This window comes from Terrapene carolina, unplaced genomic scaffold (genome assembly GCF_002925995.2).
Source record: "Terrapene carolina triunguis isolate 2854851 unplaced genomic scaffold, T_m_triunguis-2.0 Scaffold93, whole genome shotgun sequence".
Taxonomy (NCBI): Eukaryota; Metazoa; Chordata; order Testudines; family Emydidae; genus Terrapene; species Terrapene triunguis.
This window is the reverse complement of record NW_020664444.1, coordinates 32053895-32077485: the sequence shown is the minus strand read 5'-3', so window position 1 is coordinate 32077485 and position 23591 is coordinate 32053895. Positions and strand designations below refer to the sequence as shown.

Sequence of the window (23591 nt, the reverse complement as noted above, 5' to 3'; positions counted from 1 at the left end):
CTGGCAGCATTTGCTGGCAGAGGGCTGGGACAACATGTAGTAATTGGGCCCACAGATTTACCCCACTTGTGAGCCTAACTGTGGAACTGTAAATAAAAGTTAATAAACTGTCACAATAACCTATAATAACAAATATGAATGGGAAAAGGTGCAAAAAGGAGACAAAGACTGAATTAGTCCAAACAAAACGGCCCACTCATATAATTCAAGGACTTTGTTAAGATCATGTTTGGTGAACACCTGGGACCAGGAATTAGTGAACCAAAATTGGCATGTGGGAGCTTAGGCCTAACTGGTGAACCAAATAAGGAGAAGACAGGTTATTCTGCCTATCACTCCCTTTGGCTCCCTCAGACAGAGACTTGAAGGGAAGCTGGCTACTATGACGCTGGGGGCCTGAAAGAGAAGAGAACAGGAGAAGGCGCAATCTTCACCATCCTGGCTGCTGCCCCCACTAACTTTTGGGACCTACTGTGACACTGTTTGTTCTCCTTCATCCTAATCCTGAGAGACACCCTGACCAGACTGCTCCAGACAGAGGGAGCCAAATCACCACCTTCACTGAATCCCAACCACCAGCTGGGACCTTGTCACTCACACCTCCCCCAGGTATTCTTTTCCTTCCCCACCTTATTTCTTCTCTTTCCTGTCCCTCTCCTTTTGCCTTCTGTTTAATAAGAGTCTGGCTTAGCTGGCCAAGATTGCATTTTTGCAGCACTGGTGTAGGCTGTGACCAGAGGCAGCTAAAAGCAATCCCCTAAATAGCCTGGGGCTGGTACAAGTTTGCCAGGTCTTGCAGTGAGACAGGGTGAGTGAGGAGCATCCTTTACTGGACCAACTTCTCTTGGTATAAGAAACAACCTTTTGAGCTTCACTGAGCCCTTCTGTGGGACTGGAAAAGGTAACCAAGTGTCCAGGCAGTGCGCTAGCCTCATGTTTCTCCAGCAGTGACGTTGCAAGTGAAAGTCAACACCAGAGACAGAAGCTGCATTTTTACTTTTTGCTGTTCTTATTTTTCCCTTTTTGTTTGGGTCTCATTTTGTCTTCAAGGAAATGTGACTGGACTTTTCACAACAGCAGCAACAACAGCAGCTCCAGCCCATCTAAGTGCTCTTTCTTCTAAAAAGGACAGTTATTACCATGTTTAATATCATCAAAGAGACTATCAGACCAGGTTTTCCCCCTTAAAGACTCTCTCCTGCTGAAGGGAAAGGGAAGATGGAATGTGGTTAAAATGAAAGCCTTACGTTTCAACTGATTTAATGTTTCCTTCTTTTCTCTACCCTAATAAAGGGGTAAAGAATTTTTAATGGCATATTTGCCATGGCACTAAGTAGGCTGAGGGCTCTGTATACCAAACCCTGAACCTTGTTGACCACGGGTAATGTCGAACAGTTTCAGGGTCACGCTAGCACCTTTGACTCTTTGGGCCCTTTATTCCATCTAAATTAATACACCAGAGTGGTAAGGGAGGCATTGGGCAATGGTGGGGATGTGGGAGAGAGGTCCAGGCTGTATTAACAGGGAGTACCGCAAGCCAGGACTGAGGGGAATCAGCCGATGGTAGAGAACTGTCAGGGGCCAGGTTGGGAAAAGCAGAAGTTATCACAGGAGTTAGCACCTAGAATCTAGGCAGAAAAGACCAGGTAGGTCACCATCATCAACTCCTCTCTGCCAACTCACAGGTACTACAAGCAAGCTATTTAAGCCATGGAGTATATGTGGGGATAGATGCTTGTGTCGACATTCAAATCCCCTAACCCATCTACGCCTGGATCAGTTACAATGCACACCAGACATACCAATCCACTACACTAGCATCTCAAAAAGAGATTTCTGACAAACGCATACAATTCATTTTTATGCTGGTGAAAGGTCTTTGATTGACAGCCCTGGACACTTAACCCGAATACAGAACCACAGAGCAGGCAGTGGTACTTCAAGCCTGCCCCACACCAGCTGGCACCATTCTTTGTCCTGATGCCAACATGCCACCCTTAAGGGTAAAATGATAGTTTCAGATGCCATTGAGTCCTTGGACACTCAGCTGAAGCAGCCAACAGGGGAGCCCTTTGGTTTTGAGGGGTGGTGATTTTGGTATGTGGACAGTCATCTGCTAGGAACTGAGATGCACAAACTTATTTTGCTTAGGACCCTAGCTATACAGTAGCAGGCTGTGATGTTAAGTAACACACTGATGCACTCAGCAAAACATCCTGTACATACAAAATAGTATTTACACTTATCTAGGAACACAGAACACCAGAAGTGTAAAGGGGCTACGTGAACTCTCTGAGCTTTCTGAGCAAAATGTCTCACACAGGACTGACCCGCCTTTCTCCCATTCCCAGCCTGCCACAGAACTAAGAGCCTGGTATGATTTTTTGGCTAATCCAAGGCTCATCACTGAAAAAACGTACCCGGGTGTCCCACCTGGTCATTTAAGCTCTCGTGAAACCTCATACGGCTCAGCAGCATCATGACCTATGACAATGTAGTGTTACTCAATACAACTGCTGCTGAAGGATTCCCACAGTGCAAGTTATTCAAACAACCTGTATTTCCCAGTTTCCAGAGATGCTGAGGCTGCTACTAACCGCTCGAACACGTTTAAGGCGCTCCTCTAATTTCTCCTCTGCTTCACGTTCCCTTTGTACTTCCTCCAGGCGATTGATCAGCTCTGCAGCAAACTTCTGTGGTTCAACATGGATATCCTTTGGCATTCGGTACGTACGCTGAAGGAAGAACACACCATTGTTTAGCAAAAGGAGCAATAAACTGAAGCCAAAACTTTAAAATCTTAAAGGGAATTCTATCTCAGCTTGGAATAATAATAATTTATGGAGATATACCTATCTCATAGAACTGGAAGGGACCCTGAAAGGTCATCGAGTCCAGTCCCCTGCCTTCACTAGCAGGACCAAGTACTGATTTTGCCCCAGATCCCTAAGTGGCCCCTCAAGGATTGAACTCACAACCCTGGGTTTAGTAGGCCAATACTCAAACTACTGAGCTATCCCTCCCCCCATGGTCCTACCATGGATCAGGCAGCACTAGGAGGGTAGCATTTGGGTAGGCTAGTGAACAACCCAAAGGGATGGTTTGGTCCATGCCAACAGCATTCCACTGATGAAACTGGAGTTCTGCTCTGCTTTCTGGGACCTCCTTCCGCAGCCCATCTACACAGCTTCTTAATGATGAAGAGATTTTCTAGGATGACAACTCTAGGGATGTGGTTATCATTGAATAACCAAACTCTGTTGCAGGCATGCCAGTGCTCAGTCCTTGCTGCTTATATAAGTTAAATGTAACAAGCTAATAATACTCTTACGAAAGGGCTGAAACATCAGGCATTTGTAGCAGAAAAGTTACCATCTTTTTGTTTAACAGATGAGGGGGATTCTAACATGCATATCTGGCTTCTGTCACAGACCCACCAATCTAGGGTGGTGAAGGTTACCTACTTAACTGTGTAAGCATGGCCCAATGAGGCCAAAAAGGGTGAACTCTTGTGGCCTCTCGCCTGCTGGGATCTTCCATTCAGTTACATCCCACAGAGTTTGTGCTACTTAACCCATGCACAAAAGGCAACTGTTTCCCATGAAGCAACCTCTCTAATTGGAATAATGACACAGCACAACTGCATCTAGTTCTCTTCAAAGTCACGCAAAGGCAAAGGCTGCTGTTTGGTCTCCTCAGAAAAGCAATATTTTGTCATTTTATAAAGTGCAAAAATATGGATATAATTTGACATTAACTAGAAAAAATAGCTCCAGCTTTACATTTACTGATAACTCGAAAAGGCAGCATGCTGTCCTTAGCTGGCCAGATCGTAAGTGGAAGAAAGTCTAAAGGAGCATTTTGCTAAGGAAACAAGACAAGTAAAAGAATGATTTGCTGCTTGTTCCATGAGGCAGAGAGACGCCCACTCACAGGGAGCAGAAGAGGCCAACTACTTTTTCCTTTTCCCCAGACCAAATTATGTTGCACCTGGGGAGCTGAACGATGGAATGGTGACATGCCCCGTACCGAACTATCGAACTGACAACAATTGCATTTTCTCCATTGCCCTTTGTTCTACTGCTGTGCTGACCAAGTGAAATGACTTATCCCAACCAAAGATTTCACCAATGCCGAAAACAAGACAGAAAGTAGTCACGTGGAAACAGAATATGCTGTTACATGAAAAAGGAGGAGGGAGATGTACATTTTCTACAACCAGAGAGAACACAAAGGAACATGGAAGCAAAACAGCAGGTGTGTCGGCCCGTCCGGAGCAGGAGGACTTGTGCAGTGTACTCGGCACCAGCCCTTTAACAGGTAAACTCAAAATTTGGCAGTCTGCACCTTTAAACTTGTAAATAAACAAAGTAACCACTTGATCCCCATGTTTAAACAAGAGCCCTGACCTGGCCCAAGGCTCCGGGCTAGGACCGAGGGGCTCCTTTCCTGTCCCAGCCCCAGTGATGAAGTAGTGTCTGATGGCTCCTGATTGGTTAGCCATTCTAGACCCCTTGAGGACTAAGTCCTGTGAAGGTTCTTCCTAGGCAGGGGAATGCCTCCCCCAAAATGCGAGAAGACCGGATAGACGCTGTCATACGCAGGATAACGTATACACCTCTACCCCGATATAACGCTATCCTCGGGAGCCAAAAAATCTTACCGCGTTATAGGTGAAACCGCTTTATATCGAACTTGCTTTGATCCACCGGAGTGCACAGCCCCGCCCCCCGGAGCACTGCTTTACCGCGTTATATCGGGTCGCGTTATATCGAGGTAGAGGTGTATAAAAGAATGGCTATGATACCATGATACCTGGGAATCATACTGACTGAGGAGTAGAGACCAAATCTCTGTGAAGTCTTCAAGTTTCTTTCTCATGCAGAACATGAGAGTTAATCTACAGTCCAATAAGGAGGATGGAAATAACGCGTTTCTGCAAGACTTAGAGGTGCAACCAAACTCTGCTTCTGCTCTGCCCCAGCACAGGCTGGGGTGGGAGTCAGGGAAAGGAAGGTTATATTTAACATAGCCTTTAAAGGAGGCCAGAGCTCCTCTTATGGAAGCAACGAGTTGAGAACACCTTTTATTACATAAAAATCCACATCACAGATTGAAGCAATGGGCTTTGCTCATTGACCTCAGTGACAGTGAAACTGTGCTGGAAAGTACAGCTGATCAATGGCTAAGCCCAATGACATGGGCTACAAGTACTCTGGCCCATGACGGCTTTCCTATCCCCTTCCCTTCTCTTGCACTGCACGTTTGCAATAGCATGCAGACCCAATGCTCCTGAAGGATTTCTGCAGCCAGCATGTAATTCTCACCCAAATTGATTCCTGGAAGAAAGTGCCTGATCTACATGAACCAATGAAAGGAGCGATGCACCAATGAGGCGCTGTTCTCCAAATGCCTTTGGGAGGCAGGACTGGAATGGTGACAACACAGGACGTAAGGTGACTGACTATGCAGACTATAGGGGCCACACCCCAACCTGAAGAGACTAAGTAGGAAGGGAGGTGAACACAGACTTGCTGCAGGGAGCACTCTACTGGAGTCGCTTCCCACAGGACCCTGGGCTGGGGTCCGGTGGAAAGGGAGGGCCCAGGTCCCCTACCACACCCCCTTAAAGGCCTAGGCCTGGAAGTGGGTGGCAAGCTGAGGCATTCTGGCTTGAAGGTCAGGAGCAGGCGCCCCTACCGCCTGACAGAGAGGCCAGAAGCCGGGTGCACCAACCTCTAGGCCACCCAGCCCTCCGAGCTCCTATCGCAAAGTCCTTCGGCTTGCATTCTGACTTGTGAAAGGAATACAGCTGGATTTATTCAAACTGTGCTTCTCCCTCACCTGGGATTTCTGGTGAAGAAGTGGGACTTGTTTGGTCCTAAGGGGGAGGAGGAAGATGAGGATGATTTGGGCTGGCAGAGTGGGAAAAGGGTTTATCTTTTCAGAGATCTCTGTAAGGAGTCTCACAACAATGTGGGGTCCTTAGAGAGGAGGGCAAGGAGGTCAGATATGCCCTCTCCATCTGCAGGCAAGCCCAAAGAATCCCAGGATTTTAGCACTTGCACTAACGGAATTCTGTGGCATGTAGTTGAGTGTCACTGCTGTAAAGCAGTGGTTCTCAACCAGGGGCCTGGGGGCCACAAGCAGGGCAACCAAAAGCCTGTCAGGGGTTCTGATCAGATAGCCGTTTCTGACTGAATATCTGTAAGCAACAACAAAGCACAGGAAGATTAGGTGGCTGTGGCCATCTGGATACCTTCAGCTCAAGGGTTTTCCAGACTGTCCTATCTACTGGTTGAAGAGAATCTGAAGATTGACACTGGATTCCAGGGGAAGGTCTGAGATGGCTTGGATCATGAAGCCATGGGCGACGCTACATTAAGAGGGGATAGCTAGAGACTGTAGATGGATGTTTCTAGATCCTCTGGACATTCGGGTGGTGGGTGGGACACGCAGGATCCAGTTCTGACACTTTATCCCTTCTCAGGCACCAAGGCTCTGAAGTTATAGAATTTGGGGTTAATGGAGACACATCCCAAGGTGAACATTTTTGCAACTGAAGGGTGAACTGTGAGGACATGCTTCAAAAATGAGTGACCCCTTCTCAACATCCTGTATTTTCTGCTCCACACTGGAACTGTATGTAAGCTGTTACCTCCAATATGTATGGGCCGCCCTGTGAGAATTTTCTGGGGAGTTGGCGACTGGAGGAAGGCCAGGATCAGATCCTCTATTCTTTTGCCTGGGTGATCCCTGTCTCTCAGGGGCATGGTGTGAAGAGCTGTAATTTCCTGCTTGTGGGGAGCTGCAAAGATGTCCCTAGAGATGACTGAGGAAGGGACTGGTGCGGCTGCAGTGAGCTCCCTCGGAGAATATCATGGAAGGGTCTTTCACAGGTGCGTACAAAGAGGCTGCCAAGGACTTGTGGATCTAGGTAAAGGCCCCTGGGTTGAGGGTTTTCTGGAGGGCTCTGGAAGGGAAGGGTACCTTATACCTCCATGGAATTGTCCTCCTGGAAGCTCCTGTTGGAGTGCTGGTTCCCCAAATGTATTCTGGCGAATTCCCACTCTGAGTGTCGACACCTGACAGAGCTGACTGCCTGACGCAGGGCTGTTCCCGCTGTGACCTGGCTGCAGTGGAGCCACTTGGCAGTGGGCTGGTGGCCAGGCCCTTCACACAGAACAGGCCTGCTACAGGGGCTTGCAATGCACAGGCATAGGCAGTGCATTCCCTGCACGTTTCCTCATTTCTTCTGGGAATACACTTTCCCTTCTGATTCTCCATGTTGCTCCAGGACTCCACTTGAGTCCAAGAATGAGATGGAGCGTCCTCTGAGACCCAACAGCTGCAGCTGTTTCCCAGAGAAACAGGAAAACTGAAAAAGGTCTTCCCACTTGCTGGAGAAGGGAGGAACTGGGCCCAATGATTTTATCTCATGGATCACTACCCACCTGAGAGGCAGGTGAGACACAAATCCACTGCCCATTTTAATGGCAAGGAGCTGGTTGACGAAAGAAAATACTAAACTCCTAAAGCATTTCTAGACACTGTAAAATGTGTGGAATATGCGGAACACAGGATGGCATGGGTTGGACTAAATGCTTTACTGAAGCTCATTTCAAGTGTCCTATAACAACTCCCATGTGTGGCTTCACCATTTTTGATTAGGTTGGTCATTTCTAAACTCATGCTGATAAATTGTCTCTCTAGCATCATCAGGTAATCTTAATAGGTTGTTCTTTATATACCTTATTACAAAGGTACTGTCATAACACTGCTCCTGTCTCCTCCACCTGCGCCTGCGTTGACAAACAACCTAACCATGGATGCCTCTACCCACATCGTGGTGTTGATTTGCAGACTGTGGTCTGCATTTCCCATTCACAGAAAACCAGGCTGGGGGGAACATCCAGTGTGAAGGGTGTCTGCGGGTGGAATCTCTCAGGAAGCAGGTGGGAGGGCTACAGGAGCAGGTGGCTAGGCTGAGGAGCATCCGTGCCCATGAGGAATTCCTTGAAAGTATTCATATGGAGACATGCAAGGCTGAGGACGATATCCAGCTATAGAGAACTGCTGCCACACCACAGGGGGAGGAGGATATGGGTCTGTCACAGGGAGGACACTGGCAGGTGGTTACTTCTGGCAGCAGGCAGTGCTCCACTCCTACCCATTATGGTGATGGAAAACTGTTATGCTGCCCTGGCAACAAGCGATGAGGAACCACCCCCAAAGGTGGAGGAGGAGAAGCCAGGAACCCCCAAGGCTGGGAGGATCGCAGCCACCACTCCCAGGAGGAAACATAGGATAGTGGCGGTTGGTGACTCTCTTCTGAGGGGGATGGAGGCCCATCTGTAGCCCTGACATAGCATCCTGGGAGGTATGCTGCCTGCCAGGGCCCCATATCCAAGACGTTACAGAGGGATTGTCGAGGATCATCCAGACCTCTGACTACTACCCCACGCTACTCATCCATGTGGGCACTAATGATACTACAAGGTATGACCCTCAGCAGATCAGAAGTGACTACAGGGCTCTGGGAGTAAGGGTGAAGGAGTTGGGAGCGCAGGTGGTGTTCTCTTCGATCCTTCCAGTCAAGTGTAGGGGCCCAGGCAGAGACAGATGCATCCCGGAGGTGAATGCCTGGCTGAGAGGACAGAGTTGCCAGGAGGGCTTCGGCTTCCTTGACCATGGGATGCTGTTCCAGGAAGAAGAACTGCTAAGCAGAGATGGGGTCCACCTATTGAGGAAGGGGAAGAGCATATTTGGATACAGACTGGCTAACCTAATGAGGAGGGCTTTAAACTAGGTTCGAAGGGGGTAGGTGACCAAAGCCCACAGGTAAATCAAAAGCATGGAGTACTGGGAGAAGGGTCGGAATTTGGGGGAGCATGGGCTGCTATAGCAGGGGTAAGGGAAAGTCAAGACAGAACTGGTAGGGGGGAATCAAATCAGTATCTTAGATGTCTGCATACTAATGCAAGAAGTATGAGGAATAAGCAGAAAGAACTGGAAATGCTAGTAAATAAACATAACTAGTGGGATAATACGCATGACTGGAATATTGGTATAGAAGGGTACAGCTTGCTCAGGAAGGACAGGCAAGGAAAAAATGGAGGAGGTGTTGCCTTATATATTAAAAATGTATATACTTGGACTGAGGTTGAGATGGAAATAGGAGACAGACTTGTTGAAAGTCTCTGGGTAATGATAAAAGGGGTAAAAAACAAGGGTGATGTCATGGTAGAGGTCTACTACAGACCACCTAACCAGGAAGAAGAGGTGGATGAGGCTTTTTTTTACAGAACTAACAAAATCATCCAAAGCACAGGACTTGGTGGTGATTGGGGACTTCAACTACTCAGACATCTGTTGGGAAAATAACACAGCAGGGCACAGATTATCCAACAAGTTCTTGGAATGTATTGGAGACAATTATTTATTTCAGAAGGTGGAGAAAGCTACTAGGGGAGAGGCTGTTCTAGATTTGATTTTGACAAATAGGGAGGAACTGGTTGAGAATTTGAAAGTGGAAGGCAGCTTGGGTGAAAGTGATCATGAAATGATAGAGTTCATGATTCTAAGGAATGGTAGGAGGGAGAACAGCAAAATAAAGACAGTGGATTTCAAGAAGGCAGACTTTAGCAAACTCAGGGAATTGGTAGGTAAGATCCCATGGGAAGCAAGTCTAAGGGGAAAAACAACTGAAGACAATTGGCTGTTTTTCTAGGAGACGTTATTAAGGGCACAAGAGCAAACTATCCCACTGGGTAGGAAAGATAGGAAGTCTGGCAAGAGGCCACCCTGGCTTAACCAGGAGATCTTCAATGATCTAAAAAAAAAATAATAATAATCCTACAAAAAGTGGAAACTCGGTCAAATTACAAAGGATGAATATAAGCAAATAACACAAGTATGTAGGGACAAGATTAGAAAGGCCAAGGCACAAAATGAGATCAAACTAGCTAGAGACATAAAGGGTAACAAGAAAACAGTCTACAAATACATTAGAAGCAAGAGGAAGACCAAGGCCAGGGTAGGCCCATTACTGAGGGGGGGGGGGGGGGACAATAACAGAAAATGTGGAAATGGCAGAGGTGCTTAATGACTTATTTGTTTCGGTTTTCACCAAGAAGGTTGGTGATGATTGCATAGGTGCCGACTCCGTGAGTGCTCCGGGGCTGGAGCACCCATGGGGAAAAATTGGTGGGTGCTTAGTCCCCACTGGCAGCTCCCCTCAATGCCCTCTCGCTCCAGCTCACCTCCGCCTCTGAGCGCGCCACGTGCCCACTTTTCCCCCCTAGCTCCCAGCGCTTGCGCCGTGAAACAGCTGTTTTGCGTGGCAAGCGCTGGGAGGGAGGAGGGGGAACGTGGCGCGCTTGGGGAAGAGGCGGGGCCGGGGATTTGGGGAAGGGGTCCAATGGGGCAGGGGCGGAGTTGGGATGGGGACTTTGGGGAAGGGGTTGGAATGGGGGCGGGGCAGGGCCAGGGGCGGGGAGGCACGAGCACTCACCGGTGCTGGGGAAAGTTTGCGCCTATGGGTGATGGGTCATCTAACACAGTGAATGCCAATGAAAATGAGGTAGGATCAGAGGCTAAAATAGGGAAAGAACAAGTTAAAAATTACTTAGACAAGTTAGATGTCTTCAAGTCACAAAGGCCTGATGAAATACATCCTAGAATACTCAAGGAGCTGAGCCATTAGCGATTATCTTTGAAAAGTCATGGAAGATGGGAGGGATTCCAGAAGATTGGAAAAGGGCAAATATATAATGCCGATCTATAAAAAGAGAAATAAGGACAACCTGGGGAATTACAGACCAGTCAGCTTAGCTTCAGAAAGATAATGGAGCAAATAATTAAGCAATCAATTTGCATACATCTAGAAGATAATAAGGTGATAAGTAACAGTCAGAATGGATTTGTCAAGAACAAACTGTGTCAAACCAACTTGATAGCTTTCTTTGACAGGGTAACAAGCTTTTTGGAAAGGGGTAAGCAGTAGACGTGGTATATCTTGACTTTAGTAAAGCTTTTGATACTGTCTCACATGACCTTCTCATAAACAAACTAGGGAAATGAAACCTATATGGAGCTACTATAAGGTGGGTGCATAATTGGTTGGAAAACTGTTCCCAGAGAGCAGTTATCAGTGGTTCACAGTTGGAAAGGCATAACAAGTGGAGTCCCGCAAGGAACAGTTCTGAGTCCGGTTTTGTTGAATATCTTCATCAAAGATTTAGATAATGGCATAGAGCGTAAATGGACAAACTGGAGAAATGGTCTGAACTAAACAAGATTAAATTCAATAACGACAAATGCAAAGTACTCCACTTAGGAAGGAACAATCAGTTGCACATATACAAAATGGGAAATGACTGCCTAGGAAGGAGTACTGCAGAAAGGGATCTGGGGTTCATAGTGGACCACAAGCTAAATGAATCAACAGTGTAACACTGTTGCAAAAAAACAAAAACAAAACAAACCTCATTCTGGGACATATTAGCAGGAGTGTTGTAAGCAAGACACAAGAACTAATTCTTCTGCTCTACTCTGCACTGACTAAGCCTCAACTGTAGTATTGTGTCCAGTTCTGGGTGCCACATTTCAGGAAAGATGTGGACAAATTGGAGGAAGTCCAGAGAAGAGCAACAAAATTGATTAAAGGCTAGAAAACATAACCTATGAGGGAAGATTGAAAGAATTAGGTTTGTTTAGTCTGGAAAAGAGAAGACTGAGAGGGGACATGATAACAGTTTTCAAGTACATAAAAGGTTGTTACACAAGGAGGAGGGAGAAAAATTGTTCTTCTTAACCTCTGAGGCTAGGACAAGAGGCAATGGGCTTAAATTGCAGCAAGGGAGGTTCAGGTTGGACATTAGGAAAAACTTCCTAACTGTCAGGGTGGTTAAGCACTGGAATAAATTGCCTAGGGAGGTTGTGGAATCGCCATCAGTGGAGATTTTTAAGAGCAGGTTAGACGAACACCTGCCAGGGAGATCTAGATAATACTTAGTCCTGCCATGAGTGCAGGGGACTGGACTAGATGACCTTTCGAGGTCCCTTCCAGTCCTATGATTCTATAAAAGGCTCTATATAATCAATTTAACATTTATGTAGCTCCCATCAGAGCAGCAGCTAATTCAGGGGAGGGCAAACTATGACCCACAGGCTGGATGCGGTCTGTCAGGGCTTTCAATCCGGCCCGCAGGATTGCCAGCCCCATGGCGCAGCGGGGCTAAGGCAGGCTCCCTGCCTGCCCTGGCCCTGCGCCGCTCCTGGAAGCAGCCGGCACCATGTCCCTGCGGCCCTTCAGGAATGGGGGGGCCAGATGGCTTCGGCGCTGCCCTCACCTGCAGGCCCCGCCCCCCGCAGCTCCCATTGGCTGGGAACGGGGAACCATGGCCAATGGGAGCTTCGGGGGTGATACCCACAGGGGAGGGGAGCGTGCGGTGGAGCCACCTGCCCCACCCCACCCCCAGGAGCCACTGCCGGACATGCTGGCCACTTCTGGGAGTGGCATGGGGACAGGGCAGGCAGGGAGCCTGCCTTAGCCCCACTGCGTGCTGCTGCCATCCCGGAGCCGCTCAAGGTAAGCAGCGCCGGGTCGGAGCCTGCACCCCGAAGCATAGGTGCCGACTCCGTGGGTGCTGTGGGGCTGGGGCACCCGTGGGAAAAAATTAGCAGATGCTTCACACCCACCGGCAGCCAAGCTCCCCCCACCCCACTCCCTCCTCGCCTCCTCCTCTCCCAAGTGCGCCACGTCCCCGCTCCTCCCCCTCCCAGCGCTTCCTGCCCACCGCCTAACAGCTGTTCGGCAGCGCTTAGGACTTTCTGGGAGGGAGGGGGAGGAGTGGGGACATGGCGCGCTCAGGGGAGGAGGCAGTAAAGAGATGGGGCGGGGACTTGGGGGAAGGGGTGAAATTGGGGCAGGACGAGGGTGGGGCAGGGGTCAAGCACCCAGGGGGCAGAGGGGAAGTCGGCGCCTATGTCCCGAACCCCAACTGCACACTGCATCCCAACTCCTTGCCCTGAGCCCCAACCCCCTGCCCTGAGTCCCCTGCCGCACCCCTCCTGCACCCCAACCCCCTGCCGAGCCCCCTCCTGTACCCCAACCTCGTGCCCTGAGCCCCCCACACACACACCGCACCCCCTCCTGTACCCGAACCCTCTGCCCGTAGCCCCCTGCCACACCCCACGCCACTCTGGCAGCCCAACCGCCTGCCCTGAGCCGCCTCCTTCATTCCGCACCCCAACCCCTTGCCCTGAGCCCCTTCCTGCACACCGCACCCCCTCCCACACTCCAGCCCTACATTCATGGCCCTGCATACAATTTCCCCACCCAGATGTGGCCCTCGGGTCAAAAAGTTTGCCCACCCCTGAGCTAAACTCTTCACTGGTAAATGAATGGTGAAGTCCCTAGCGGACTTTGTGAACTCAGCTTCCTTCCTGGTAATGGTGGCTCTATACCATAATAAGGGGATTATGCAATGCATTCTGCAAGAACTATCTGCATTGGTTACATTATAGCAATTGGCTAATCTGATAAGGTTTGTTTCCCGTTGTGAAATCCTCCAATAAAAGAAAGTTAATGGGTTACTACTGCCTGTCCGAGAGTGTGCTACACATCAGGTCTAGATAGGTGCAGGGATTACTTTAACTATAGGCCATACTATGTAGCAGTGACTGATTTTGGAAAGCAACAATGGAAAAATGTATCCGCTTAGATGTTAATTGGGTAGATTTAATTCGACACACTTACATTTCATTTTAATTTTAAAAAATGAACTTTATAAAATGCCGCACTGGCGTGTGCTAAAACATATTATCTAATTACCTTCTCCTTTCATAGCGGATGGATAAAGTGAGGGCAGAGCAGTGCCTCTCTGAAGTCTATGCCAATTCCATGCCAGTAATTGGCAGGCAGGAGGTGCCACAGTGTCTGAACTAAACTCTTATTCCCTGGAGAGAGACTAGAACTAACTTGCTTCCTCAGTCCTCTCAAATATAAATATGCAATGATATACCTTCTCCCATGGGACTTAAAATTAAAGCATAAAACCTAATGGGAAAACTGTATCTTTCACTGAGAAATCCTTGTGGAGTGTCTGTGTGAAATTTACAAGGAGCAGGTAATTCTCAAAGAACATGCAGATAAGCACTACGGTAGAAACGTTTATCAAGCAGCAGGTGTCCAATTTAAACCTTGCTTAAAAAAAAAAAACTGTTTTCCAAAAAAAGTCAATAAAATTTCATGCTAAGTAAAACTAATTAGGTTGCAAGTAACCACTGCTGGACTGACACTTATTCATCTCAACAAAAGAAATATCTGGCAGATGGAAGTTCGTTAAAGCAGAGTTCGCCATACATATTTTATGCGCCACACTCAGAATTTATAACCTGCGGTTCACTGAAGCGTTGCCAGTACACATGATCAATAGAAAGCCACTATTATTTTTATCCAAAAGGTAAAGCTGCTGACAGGCTTTGAAGTCAAAGAATATTCACTCAGTGGTTCTCACTGTTCGGCAACTGAAAAAAAAAAAAAAGGCCAAGCCTTCAAATTTCAACTCTAACAAAGCAATGCGTACAGTAAAAACGGCAGCAGCGGGAAATAAAAAGGCACCCAGCCAGTCTTTTCGACAGCAACCACACTGTGAAAGCAACTATGTGAAAGGAGAAGAGGCTGAACAACAGTGGCTAGTAAGCTTCCACAGCCAGGGCTTTTATTTTCAACCCAATGATCAAAGCACAGGAGACCCTCTTAAATCATCAGGAAAATAATCTAATTTAAAAGGCAAAATAAAGTTTTTAAACACAAGATTAAAACAAGGGTGGATTTTGCCTGCATTGCACTGCTTCTGAACAGGCAGGAGGAGAGTGGCTATGCTGAGTGAAGCCATTTCTCGGAGGACAGAGATATTGTCTCAATTTGATTTGTGCTAGAGCACAGCTGCCCAAGGAAGAAAGCAGAATCTTTATTTTCTGCTAAACATGACATGTCACCTGTAACTTCTCGCTCAGGGGAAAAAAGGCTTACAGTGATCAGCAAATGTGCAAAAGTTGCTACAGAATCTTAAGGGTTATGTTAAGCGTCTAATACCAGACTCTTTGCCCTGATGAAACTGGGGAAAAACTAGAGACAAGAAAGGAGCCCACCTTTCTATTTTATATCCCAAAATAGTGGTCCTCTGCATCAGGCTGGGCTGCCTGGACAGAAACACCAGTTGGGGACATGACATTTGTCAAATAGCCATCAGTCCAGATCCTTAAATTGCCCCTAAGTTTACATCATTTCTCTGCTCAGCTTCACTTTGTGCTAGATGGGTAGCTACACGTTACAGAAATACATCCAAGATTAGCTCCAAAGTACTTACTGTGAGGGGCCTGCCACCATTATATGTGAGCTTGCCCGGCCATCCTACCCAACAACCCAGCTCCTGTCCTGGATCCTCAAACAGGCAACTATTCACCAATTACCTTAAAGGGCTGTGCATTTTAAAATCAAGTGTTGAGTAAGCGTAACAGTTTTGAAGTGGACTATCCAACTTTGCCTCTCAATAGCCCACTAGACCACCATTTTAAAAAGCAATGCACTCCCCTGTGACTCCATACAATAGTGAGACCACCTGGAGACCTGATCTTTTGCTGACCAAGTGTGCACCTGCAGTCTCTCATACTGGGAGATAAACTTCTCGACAGGCAGAGTATTGCTACTTACAGGAATGTGAGGTAGTGGCACACGTCCATTTGCTTTGGCACTTTCCTGCATCTCTCGGCGATGCTGCTTTCGGAGTCTGTACGGGGGGATCCCATCTCTGCCAGGACAAAATGACAATATGCGCCACTTTAGTGCCTTCCATTAGATGATCTCAATGCACACTACGTTCATTTAAGCGTCATAACTCCCTTCTGAAACAGGTATTATCTCTGTTTCATAGATGAGGAAACTGAAGGAGAAAGGTTCCTTGTACACTCGTCAAGTGAGCTGGTTAAGGACGACAGGAGTTAATGAGGAGTAGTCAAATGTAAGAGAGTGCCATTTAAATATAACATATGAAGACAAGCAACTGAATATTGACAAAATGTACATGTGCTTATATACAAATGCTAGAAGTCTAAATATTTTCCATCATTGTTTGCAGTGGTGTTGTAGCCATGTTGATCCCAGGATGTTGGAGAGATAATGTGGGTGAGGTAATATCTTTTATTGGACCTGCTTCTGTTGGTGAAAGAGACAAGCTTTTGAGCTTTCAAAAACCTGTCTCTTTCACCAACAGAAGCTGGTCAAATAAAAGATACCACCTCGTCTCTCTAGATACTAAGATGAGTGAACTTGAGTGCATTAAAGGAGGATATTGATATAACAGGCATCATGGAAACTTGGTGGAATGAAGATAATCAACGGGACACAGTAATACTAGGGTACAACACATCTAAGAATAAGAGAGTAGGTTGCACTGATGGGGGAGTGGCACTATATGTGAAAGAAAGTATTGAGTCAAATAAAATAAAAATCTTAAATGACTCAAACTCTATGGATAGAAATTCCATGCTTGAACAATAAGTGTACAGCAGTAGCAATATACGACCATCTGACATAGGATGGTGACAGTGACTGTGAAATGCTCGTGGAGATTAGAGAGGCTGAAAAGGAAAAAACCACAATAATAATGGAGGATTTCAGCTATCTTCATATTGACTGGGTATTGTAGCAAGGTACCTCCTTCACCTCTCCAAGAAGTACAGGGGGCCTGGAGTAAATCAGTCCCATTCCAGAGAGATTTTATTCCTCACTCCGGTTTTATTTTTCAGTGTTTACAAGGTAGGCCTCAGGGTAGGCCCAAGGAGTACACTTAAGCCAAACAAACAAAACACAAGTTAATAACATAAAGGGTATGTCTACACTACAGGATTAATCCGAATTTAGATAATTCGAATTTGGGAAACAGGTTGTATAAATTCGATTGTGCGCGGCCACACTAAGCACCTTAATTCGGTTTTAAACCACATTAATTCGGTGGTGTGCGGCCACACTACCCCATTAACTTAAACACAGTAATTCGGTGGTGTGCGTCCACACTAACCCTAATTCGAATTAACAAAATCGATTTAGGCTCTACTCCGTTCGTCGAGGTGGAGTACAGAAATCGATTTAAAGGGCCCTTTAATTCGAATTAACTGGCTCTGTAGTGTGGACGGGTGAAGGGTTAATTCGGATTAAGGCAGCTAAATCCGAATTAAAGTCCTAGTGTAGACCAGGCCAAAGAGATCTAAGAGTCATCTGCTCAATGTGCAGTGGCAGTCAAAAAAGCTAACAGAATGCTAGGAACCATTAGGAAAGGAATAGATAATAAATCAGAAAATATAATGCTGTTATATAAATCAATGGTACTCATTCACCTTGAATACTGTGCGCAACTCTGGTTGCCCCATCTCAAAGAAGATATATTAGAATTGGAAAAGGTACAGAGTAGGGCAGCAAAAATGAATCAGGGTATGAAATAACTTCCATGTGAGGAGAGGTTAAAAAGACTGGGACTGCTCAGCTTAGAAAAGAGACGATAGAGGTCTATAAAATCATGACTGGTGTGGAGAATATGAATAAGGAAGTGTTATTTACTCCTTCACACAACACAAGAACTAGGGCTCACCAATGAAATGTATAGGCAGCAGTTTAAAACAAGCAAAAGGCAGTACTTATTCACACAACACACAGTCAACCTGTAGAACTAATTGCCATGGGGTACTGTGAAGGCCAAAAGTATAGCTGGGTTCAAAAAAGGATTAGATAAGTTTGATGGAGGATACTCCATCACTGGCTGTTAGTCAAGATGGTAGGGATGCAACCCCATGCTCTGGGTTTCCCTAAACCTCCAACTGGCTGAAGCTGGGACTTGGCAACAGGAGATGGATCACTCAAAATTGCTCTGTTCTGTTCATTTCCTCTGAAGCACCTGGCACTGGCTACTATCAGAAAGAGAGCATACTGAGCTAGATGGACAATTGTTCTGACCCTGTATGGCCGTTCTTATAACTATATCTGCCTATATGACCACTAACTCCTATGAACAACATTTCTCTTTCTGTTCAAAACACTAGAAATTAAATGAGAAAACTTCATTAATGCAGCGTTCAGGTTCCCTGGCTGTATCTCCTGCCATTCCAGAATGTCAAGTTCAGCAAAACTCACTTCTTTCCTATCATCTTTACCAGGATATAGAATTCCCCCTTTAATAAATTCACCCCAAAAAATGTTTCCAACCGCTCATCCACATTTGCTGGCTTTCCCCCAGCATTTGGTTTAAAAATTTCTCTCTAACCTCTTTTAATTTTACATGCCAGCAATCTGGTTCTGTTTTGGTGTAGGTGGAGCACCCATGGAAAAAAATTAGCGGGTGCTTAGCACCCACTGACAGCCAGCTCCCCCCATTCCTCCTGCCCACCGACGGCCCTGCCGATCAACTTCTTCACCTCCCTCCCAGTGCATCCCGCCCTCCGCGATCAGCTGTTCCACGGCGTGCAGGAGGCAGTGGGGAGTGAGGAGCGCAATGGGGTGCACTTGTGGGAAGGGGCAGGGTGGGGGGTGGGAAGAGGCGGGGGTGGGAGCCTGGGGGAAGGGGTGGAGTGGGGGGGCAGGGCTTGGAGTTGAGCTAGAGTTGAACACCCCCGGGGAAAGGAGGAAGCCAGTGCCTGTGGTGCAAGCAAACAATATGTGTTTTAATATGGCTAAATGTAAATATATACAGCCAGGAACAATGAATGTAGGCCATTCTTACACGATGGGGGACCCTATCCTGGGAAGCAGTGACTCTGAAAAAGATTTGAGGGTCATGGTGGAAAATCAGCTGAACATGAGTTCCCAGTGCGACGCTGCGGCCAAAAGGACGAATGTGATCCTTGGATTCATAAACAAGGGAATCACAAGCAGAAATAGAGAGGTTATTTTACCTCTGTATTTGGCAGTTGGTGCAACTACTGCTAGAATACCGTGTCCAGGTCTTGTGTCCTCGATTCAAGAAGGATGCTGATAAACTGGAGAGAGTTCAGAGAAAAGCTACGAGAATGATTAGAGAATTAGAAAATTTGCCTATAGCGGTAGACTCAAGGAACTCAATCTATTTAGCTTAACAAAGAGAACGTTAAGGGATGGCTTGATTATAGTCTATAAGTACCTACCATGGGGAACAAATATTTAATGATGAGCTCTTCAATCTAGCGGAGAAAGGTCGAACACAATCCAATGGCTGGAAACTGAAGCTAGACAAATTCAGACTGGAAATAAGGTGTAATTAACCATTGGAACACACTACCATGGGGCGGGGGGGGGGGGCGATTCTCCATCCCCAGCAATTTTAAATCAAGACAGGATTTTTTCTAAAAGCTCTGCTCCAGGAATGATTTCGGGGCAGTTCTCTAGCCTGTGCTACGCAGGGGGTCAGACTAGATGATCACGATGGTCCCTTCTGGCCTCGGAATCTCTGAGGGAAATGTAGGGCTGACAGGCAGTCCTGCCCCTATTCTCCCTGCCCTTCTCCTGTCACTCACCCCCATGCCGCCCTTTCCAGTATCCCATCCCACTCCTCTAACTTCAACCACGCCCCACTCCTTTCCATCCCTTGACCCACAACTGCTCTACCAACTCAACCCTATGTCTTCCCCTCTCATAATCATCCATCTCCTTGTTGCACCCCAAAGCTCTTTGGCAGCCCTGATCACCTTCCCCTCCCACAGAACATCTGCATGGGTAATTTATTTTCTTTTCAAAAAGAATGTCTGCGCCTTCTGAATACTCTGCTGTACTCCGATTACATCTCCCCAAAATACAAAAACCCCTTGGACAGAGGCAGGTAGTAGCAAGATGCCTCCTTTCTTTATTTCAGATTTCTGCCCATGGCTGGATTTGAGCTCACAGTGACTGGGTGTTGCTCAGGTTCAATGGCTGTAACATTCCTCCTTGAACTATTCAGTTCCCATGATTCACAGATAGTTTCCAACTGCCTCTATCTCTGCACATGCACATGCACAGTGTAATCTGTTTGATGTGGGAGCTTTAGAACTGCTGGTGCATGCTTAACTAGAGAACCAAACTCTTTGGCTAATAACTCTCTAATCTGATTTCTCTCGAAGGTGGCATGCACTCTTTTGGGGGTAACTCTTGAGCGTTTGAGTTCCTGGTGCAATTATCTCAGCCCTGGTTTGCTATCTGTGTACACAAAATAGAGATTGCTAAAACAAGTGAACTTAGAGAAAAGCTGGGTTTTTGGGGCGGGGGGAAATCCCTTGGTCATATGGCCCCGAATTTGGATCAGTAACCAAACCCCATGCCGCCAGGAGGCACACCAAATTTCAAGGCAATCTGAGTAACCATGAGGATTTTAGAGCACTTAGAAGAGTTGTGCTTTAAACAGCTGGTCTTAACCTTCAGTGTAGCAGAGCTGGCGTTCCGCTGTAATACAGTGAGTAAACCACAGATTGGTCTGGGAGAGGAGGAGGAAGAAAAGGCAGTACAAGGATAACTATAGTGAGGAAAACTCAGCCTGGAAATCAGGAACACATTTTTAATAGAGAGGGTAGTTAACCACTGGAGCAGCTTCCAAAGGGATGTGGTGGATTCCCTATCACTGATATCTTTCTAAAAGACATACTCTAACTCAACCAGAAGTTATGGACTTGATCCAGGAATCACTGGATGAAAATTTATGACCTGTGCTATGCAGGAGGTCAGACAAGATGATTGCCATGTTCCCTTCTGGCCTTAAAATCTATGTATTGTTACTGCATGGTTGGGTTCTGCTGAAAGTTCCAAAGAACAGTTTCTAATTAGCTCTGTTACCATGCATCTAAGGAACCTCATCCTCCCACATTCAGGTGCTATGGTGCATGACAGTAAGTGTGTTCCTCCTTTCCCCTTGCCCAGTGGCCTCTGAACCCAGCCATCTACTCTGAGGACACTGCCACAGGTGGGTGTTGATTAGAGCTGGTCCACTCATCCACTGCAAGTAACGGCCATTGTGAATGTCTAGTGTTTCCATCAAATAATTATTTGCATATGTTTCCATTTTTGCACGTACTCCATGCCAACGCTCAGGAGGTTAGCCATTTGTTCAGACAGGTGGCTATAAATTTCCTGTTCAGTGTTTAAGTGGGGACTGCTCCAGCTACTTAAAGAGTTTTTGTGACTTCAGTGTCATTTCACTAATTCCCTTCTGTTTTCTCTTTCAGCTCATAGATGAGCAGGGGAAATGCAGAGCAAAATAAAGTAAGAGTTAGTGGCTGCAATTAAGTATATTTGGTTATTTTCCCAATTATTTTTGAATGGTTATAATGCTAGTGTGTATGACTCATTTATTTGATCCTAATATTTAATTAATGTTTAATAAATGTTTTGTAATTTAAGCTGTGAATAATGTAGAATACAGAGCTAGTTTATATCTAATTCAGCGTGTTCTGCTTATTGACACAAGATGTTTCTCCAACAAGCGGAGACCAGCCTAGCTGATACCTTAGGCCTTGGCTACACTCGGGACTTCACAGCGCTGCCGCGGCAGCGCTGTGAAGCGTGAGTGTAGTCGCACCACCAGCGCTGCGAGAGAGCTCTCGCAGCTCTGTACGTACTCCACCTCTCCGAGGGGAATAGCTTGCAGCGCTGCGAGTGAGCGTGCAGCGCTGCAGGCACTGATTACACTGGCGCTTTTCAGCGCTATACTCGCTGCGCTCAGGGGGGTGTTTTTTCACACCCCTGAGCGCAGCAAGTTGCAGCACTGTACAGTGCCAGTGTAGCCAAGGCCTTGGTTGCACTGGGGCTTGCACATCTGAGGCAGAGCCAAGAAGATGCCTTGGCTGCCACTGAGAGGGAAGCACCAGCATACAGAGCACAGAGAAGTTGCTGAAAGGCAGGGCAAAGCACTGTGTAACAGAGCTAGGCAGAGGCTTTGATCCACACTCGCACTGCGAGTCCCAGTGCAGGAGGGGCAATGCACAGCTAGCTCTGTGGTGGTGGACTCCGTCACAAAGTTCAGGGCAGCTGCACCTGTATTCCCCCTCTATGGGCCACCAAGGGCATCCACTTTAAGCTTTCATCTCCCAACCATCACCTCTCTTGGACAGAGAACCACATCTCACTCCCTCCTGACTGGGGTTTATCCAGGCTGCACAGTTCCCTGCCTACACTGTGTTATTTCCTGCAAGCCAGACTGCCTAAGCAGGCCAGTGTCTGTGTTTTGCTCTCTCCTCAGAGGCTATAAAAAGAGCATATTTTCCCACTGTCATAAGTTACCACCCAGGTCGTCTAAGCAAGCATATTTATTCGTAAGGCAAAAGCATTAGAATCATAGGGTGAGTAGGGACCGCAAGAGTCATCTAGTCCAAACCCCTCAAGATGCAGGATTTGTTGGGTCTAAAACCATCCAAGACAGGTGGCTATCCAGCCTCCTTTTGAAAACTTCCAGTGAAGGAGCTTCCACAACTGCCCTAGGCAGTCTGTTCCATTGTCTTGCTGTTCTTAGAGTTAGGAAGTTTTTCCTGGGATTTAATCTAAATCTGCTATGCTGTAGTTTGAACCCATTGCCTCTTGTTCTGGCCTCTGTGGCAGGAGAGAACAACTTTTCTCCATCTTTTTTATGGAAACCTTTCAAATATTTGAAGACTGCTATCATGTCCCTCTTGCCCCCCCCAAATCTCCTCTTTTCCAAACTAAACGTACCCAGTTCCTTCAGCCTTGCTCATATGGCCTGCATTCCATCCCTTTGATCATTTTTGTCGCTCGCCTCTGGATCCTTTCCAGTTTTTCTACATCCTTTCTATACACTGGTGACCAAAAGTGGACACAGTACTCCAGCTGAGGCCTAGCCAGCGCTGAATAGAGCGGTACTATCACCTCCTGTGACTTGCATGCTATGCTTCTATTAATGCAACCTAAAATTGCATTTGCTGACTCATGTTGAGGTTGTGATCCATCACAACTCCCAGATCCTTCTTAGCAGTGCTGCTGCCAAGCCAGTTATTCCTCATTCTGTATTTGTTCATTTGTTTTTTCTTCCCTAAGTGTAGCACCTTACATTTGTCTTTGTTGAATTTCATTTTGGTGTCTATAACCCAGTTCCCCAATTTATCAAGATCCCTCTGAATTTTAGCTCTATCCTCCAAAGTGTTGGCAACCTCCCCTACCCCCCAGCTTTGTGTCATTTGCAAATCTGATCAGTCTGCTCTCTATTCCCACATTCAGGTAATTAATAAAGATGTTAAACAGCACTGGACCCAGAACAGGTCCCTGTGGAACCTCACTTGAGACCTCCCTCCAGTCTGGCATCATTCCATTAGTCGTTACTCTTTGTTTGTGGCTGTTTAACCAATTATGTATCCACTTAATGGCAGTTCTGCCAAGCCCACACTTCTCTAGCTTGCTTATCAGAATGTCATGTGGCACTGTGTCAAAAGTCTTGCTGAAGTCCAGGTATATTATGTCCACCACATTCCCCCTATTCACCAAACCAGTTACCCTGTCAAAGAAGGAAATCAAGATGCTTTGGCATGATGTGCTCTTAGTAAATCCATGCTTGTTTCTAGTGATTACCCCTTCATACTCCAGG

At 46.7% G+C, this 23591-nt stretch overlaps 1 protein-coding gene across 1 annotated transcript in view; it reads right to left on the bottom strand.

The window, feature by feature from the left end:
- Nucleotides 1-23591, bottom strand: part of AXIN1 (axin 1) — a 175573-nt gene that overhangs the window by 44885 nt on the left and 107097 nt on the right. Inside the window, exons 3-4 of the mRNA XM_029911285.1 lie at nt 15722-15818; nt 2598-2735 (exon numbers count right to left, since the gene is read on the bottom strand). Of these exons, the coding sequence (XP_029767145.1) occupies nt 2598-2735; nt 15722-15818 (235 nt within the window). The remainder of the gene's footprint in view (nt 1-2597; nt 2736-15721; nt 15819-23591) is intronic.